Source organism: Ascidia mentula, chromosome 2 (genome assembly GCF_947561715.1).
Source record: "Ascidia mentula chromosome 2, kaAscMent1.1, whole genome shotgun sequence".
Classification (NCBI taxonomy): Eukaryota; Metazoa; Chordata; class Ascidiacea; order Phlebobranchia; family Ascidiidae; genus Ascidia; species Ascidia mentula.
Genome location: NC_138567.1, coordinates 5,993,292 through 5,998,330, shown reverse-complemented (window position 1 = coordinate 5,998,330; position 5,039 = coordinate 5,993,292). Strand labels below are relative to the sequence as shown.

Below are 5,039 nucleotides of genomic sequence, written 5' to 3'. Positions count from 1 at the left end.
GACGCGCAGAGCTGATAAGGCGCGTGCAATTACCTGGCGAATCCGCACGTGAATTCGTTTACATATCTTTTTTTCCAAATACACGATTAATCTCGAGTAACTCGTGTTCCACAATTACAAAACTAGCGAAACGTGACGTGTTTTCGGGATAGGGCGACATTTGGGCACAATTAATCAGTCTGCGATGGTGCTGTGCCAGGGTACGTAGGTTTCTCTTGTATGCTAACGACTTGATTTCAACTCATTATCGTTGACCGTGCGTTACGAAAGTTTTGCTGTTTTTCTGAAAATTGTCCAATATTTTGCATGGCGAACAGTAAGTGACGTTAAGATATTTAGTCTTTTGTCTTTGTTGCGGGTATGTGGTATGGGTTTACCGACATTTTTTCGCCTTCCTACAACGCATTATGTTTGACCAACAGCAAAATCTCGTTGCTCTCCTGGTTGCGAACGCTATATTTTTTCATTAATCCCCGAACACAACTTACTTGCGACCATATTGTTCTTATAAATGGAAGTTAAACAGGTTTACTATATGGTCGAGTGCCAATTCGAAATCCAGTCAAGGCAGTGCAACAAAATATGACCACATTAATTTCACATGCACGACAACAGTTCAACGTACAGTAGAAAATTATTTTTACAAGCACACAATAAAAAAAGAAAGCGTTTGAACAAAAAAAAAGGATCGTAACTGAAGGGATTATTTGCATTGTGTAAAACAGTGGTAACTTTTATCGCAATTGACATTTAAAATTTACAGAGGATTGTACAAAAAGCAGGACGATAATATTTTCTCAAAAATGTTCGAATAGTTGTAAAAAGATAACAAAACAGCATGTATGAAAAAAGTCCTTTCATTTGTAGTTGGAGTATGTGCTGAAACCATCCAGATACTTCAGAACCACAGAGTAGCAATACACGTAGAGCTCCTTAGACAATAAATGGTAAACAAGATAATCCAGCCAGCTAATAACGAAACAGGGAAATACGAAACAATTGGCCTACTTTGTCATCCAGCATGTTTGGTCGCATGTCTCGTAAGTCTTTTACAGTTCGGAAAACATCCACTCGTTTTTGAGTCTTAAGGCGTTCAAGGATTCTTGTCAGAGCAATAAAAGTACCAGTCCTCGTTCTGCCATTGCTACAAAATAGGTATTACACGCATAACATTTGAAAATCGTTCATTTGCTGAAATTCCTACAATGACTGGATATCATAGAATGCCTCTTTAATTTAAAAGCTATATTCTGGGCCCTGTTAGTTCACCTGCACATGACCAACACACAACGACGGTTGCTATCTCTCTTTATCCCTTGCACGGCTTCAATCACTTCAACAAACTCCACTTCTTTTGGTGGTTTCTTAACTTCACTCCATCCCTTTACTTGTATGAATGTCATCGGCTGGTCAACCTGAGTGTTTAGGGTAAACGATATAAGGTACGCAAAATAAATTTTGTAATAGTAACGCAGTGCTCCGACTTGTCAGAAAAAAAGTGGCTGACTTAACTAAGCTGCAATGCCATCGCTGGGAAGCCTATAAACCTAATGTATGATATAGTAATGTAAGAATATTAGGCAATATTAGTTAAAGACAGTGCCTCTGTTTCTGGGTCTAATAGATTTCATCAGCTGGGTGACTATAGTGACGGTTTGGAGGAGAACCAGTCAGGCGATTAAAACACGATGGCATTGCCTGTCGCTCACTTATCGTTATTGGCCCTATTGTTTCTATAACAGTAGCCTAGTTTCGTTTCCTTCAATCTTACAAAGGATTTCGATGACGATGAAATCATGAGTGTGGCCATTTTATACGGGTGATATTCCGTGAGTTGCTCAACAGTAAGGGTAACTTCACCGCAACGTAAAGGTTTGTCTTTGGACACCTATATAAAATGTATACATAGATAAAACTCCCTTTGTTTCTAAAGTTTAAACCGGTTGTACCTGAAATGCCATGTTCAAATCCACAACCGTACGCGTGCCATTTTGTACAGCCATTTTCCAAAATAACTCCATCTGGTCATTTGGTGGAATTTGGGCAGCTATGAAACACTCTGAAGTGTCTTGTTCCTAACAAATATGGCATACTTGCTTGTATGTGAAATTATTTGCCAAACCGAATGTTTTTTTACCTTTATGAACGATACATTGAAATGTCTCACTCCGTTAATATCTTCATCCCAAATTCCGAGGGCAGTGTTTTTGTCTACATTTGTATGTGTAAATAATGTTAGTCATTAAAAAAGGCATAAATTAAATGTAATCATACAAGTGGTTAAGTCGGGGGTTCCTTCAAGCCAACCCTCTCCGTATCGCCAACCAGACAAGGCTTTGTACTCAGATTTTTGCATCATTGTCCTAAAAATTCACGTGTAAAGTTATAATTAGCATTGAATTCGGACACATTAAGCAAATTAAACAGATTGATGAGCCACCGGATCAGGCAATAAATTATCACACTCTTAGCCAATATTTTTTATTGGGTTCTTACATTTCATCAGAACTCATTGACTGAAGTTCAATTACATCTCTGTCTGTTTCCACTTCTAGACCCTCTCGTTCCACTAACAACTTATACAGGAATATGTATTGTTTCTGTAAACGAAAGTACGTTTATTTTTAGAATACTATGCCTTTGCGGTAGATTTATGTACCAGGTTCTGAATCATGTCGATTCTATTTGTCCTCATCCGTAGTACAGTCTGCGGGACGTCGACATTTCCTTTGTCGTCCAATTCGTGAAACAGGCTGTCCATGGCAATATAAGTTCCAGACCGACCAACACCAGCACTAAAACACCAACGCGGGTTATCGTACATTATTGAAGCAGCATTCGGTTACATTGAAGCAGGTTTAGACAACCCCAAACAACATATAGGCTACCAAAGAAGCAATTTTTACACGAGCCATATACTAAAATTCTATCACAGTAATGCTTCTTGCAGCGCAACATTCTACTCGGATACGGTTCAAAACCTAAAACTTTATGTGTTGCTCTACCTGCAGTGAACAATTACAGGAGCTGAAGTCTTGTGCAAATCTTCCACCATCTTACGTAGGTAGATCATGTTTGTTGTAGTGACAGGAACTCCATGGTCTGGCCAGGTTGTGTATTGGAGTTGGGTAACGATACGTTTTTCCTGAAATATTTTGAATAACGTTGTTAATACACAACCCGCACTATAAGCGGATGTACTTGTAAGAAAGGTCTCGTGACGTGCAACCTCGGTGTACAAACACAGTATTTTTAATGCCAGTAAACATAACACAATACTTTCTATGTCAGCAGACATAAGACAATACTTTCCATGTCAGTGGACATAGCACAATACTTTCAGGTTGTGAGAAAACACTTACTTCTATGGATGCAAACTACAAAGAAAACAATGAGTTTCGGGTTTGTATTCAGCGATTAATTACAAAATGTGTTACCTCTTCGTGCCACAGTAGAAACTTCCTTTCGTAGATTCCACCCAAAAGCACTTCTTGCTGTGCTTGTACTTTTAAACCTGGGGTTACTTCTAGGTGAGAACCGACGTTGGGCCAATATTGTTCGCATTTTGACTAGAAACAGATTTGAATGTCAACTTAATTCTAATCGTCACTGAAGGGGGAATTGCAAATAAAAGGGGATGTTTGTCTCATAAAAACTGACAAGAGCTAATGTTCGAAAAAGAAATTTCACGGCGAAGCGGTTTCCAATATTTACGTTACGTTCGCTTTCTTGTTTATGCACGTGTATAGGTTCCGAGGATTTGGTGGCATTTTGATCTAGGACGTATACAAATGCCAGTCTTGGCCCGATCACGTTAGAGGACCAACCTTTCCCTTTTCCATCAGACCAGTGAGCATCACAATTATTGTTGAGTTTTCTTGCCAAACCATCAGCCAGAAATCATTGATCGTCTCCTGCTTAGGCCCTTGGGTAGCGATGAACTTCTTCTTGTTGCTGTAACCCGGTATATAAGCAGCGTTGATGTAATCGTTGTCTTCCTTTTCCTTCAATATTACTCGGGCATGATCGTCTGTAACAGGATTGCATCAATAACTACAGCAAAATTGTTTTGAGTCATTTTTGTCACTTACACGGGTAAATATTTTTGTATCTGTTTCGCGTGGCGTTTTCGGGAAGTTGCGAAACCGTATAAGATTGTTGTCTATCCTTGCTTTGTTTGTCAACTTCCTGTAATTAGTACAGTCTAGTCCTAGTATAAAACCACACCGCTATCGAACATCGTATTCCATTAAATTTCTTTCTGGCATCTTCTATTTTTGGTAGGTATACACTTAAAGTTTTGTGATAAAAACATTGCATTCCCTCTTCTTTAAGATTAAGAATGGGCGGTTCTTTCGCATTAAAACAGTAAAGCAAATAGCTTCGTTTGTGGATCAACTTACTTGAAACTCTCCTTTGAAAAAACGAAAACCCGCCGCAGCATTTTTCTGGTAAACGCTAAAAAGCCCTCTAGATTTAGGATTGTTCTTACTAGTAGCGTCGACCACGAACGAGACGTTTTGGTAAATGCCGTTGGACTGAGACGCATCTGAACAAAAAACAAAAGCAGAATACAGAATTTTTGCCTTTCCATTTGCTGTGCGTTTTGATGCAAAGTTACAAATATTTCTTATGCAGTTTTAAGATGTTCGATGTTTGCTGTAATGTACACAAATAGGTTGCAGACAGAGAAATGAAAAACGCCGTACCTTCACCATGGCCAAGAGGAGGCGTTGTTGTAATTTCTATTGCATCCGATTTCGTTTGCCGATATTGTCTGATAAAGGTAAATAATGGCACTTTTGTTTTGAATCAAAATATCGAAAAAGAAAACTTAGCAACAAGGCAGTGATACGCCTTACTTTATGATTTAATTAAAATAAGGGATCAATTGTCACAGATCATTAATGGCAACGTCTACAAAATTTGTCTACAAAATAGTATGATCTCCACCTTCGCCTGTAGTACCAGAATCCGACAATGATTCCCACAATAATGAAAAGAGCTAATATTATGCAAACCAACATCACTGTGGGTGA

The 5,039-nt window shown here is 38.7% G+C and overlaps 1 protein-coding gene across 1 annotated transcript; it reads right to left on the bottom strand.

The window, feature by feature from the left end:
- Window positions 1-562: 562 nt before the first annotated feature.
- Window positions 563-3,994, bottom strand: LOC145888459 (receptor-type tyrosine-protein phosphatase epsilon-like). The gene is made up of 12 exons (XM_082979207.1): window positions 3,828-3,994; window positions 3,438-3,569; window positions 3,006-3,145; window positions 2,660-2,795; window positions 2,497-2,600; window positions 2,275-2,363; window positions 2,138-2,211; window positions 1,950-2,075; window positions 1,772-1,888; window positions 1,270-1,415; window positions 1,009-1,144; window positions 563-932 (listed from the first exon to the last, which is right to left on the bottom strand). Exons 1-12 carry the CDS (start codon window positions 3,888-3,890, stop codon window positions 858-860), a joined length of 1,338 nt encoding a protein of 445 aa, XP_082835333.1. The 5' UTR covers window positions 3,891-3,994; the 3' UTR covers window positions 563-857.
- Window positions 3,995-5,039: the final 1,045 nt, after the last annotated feature.

Bases quoted from the DNA above. Each gene is read 5' to 3' on its own strand.
- LOC145888459 (XM_082979207.1), bottom strand. From the start codon at position 3,890: ATGGTTTGGCAAGAAAACTCAACAATAATTGTGATGCTCACTGGTCTG. The intron at 3,570-3,827 runs GTTGGTCCTCTA...ATCTGTTTCTAG, and splicing joins GTCTGATGGAAAAGGGAAAG to TCAAAATGCGAACAATATTG. The intron at 2,212-2,274 runs GTATGATTACAT...ATACAAATGTAG, and splicing joins AACCCCCGACTTAACCACTT to ACAAAAACACTGCCCTCGGA.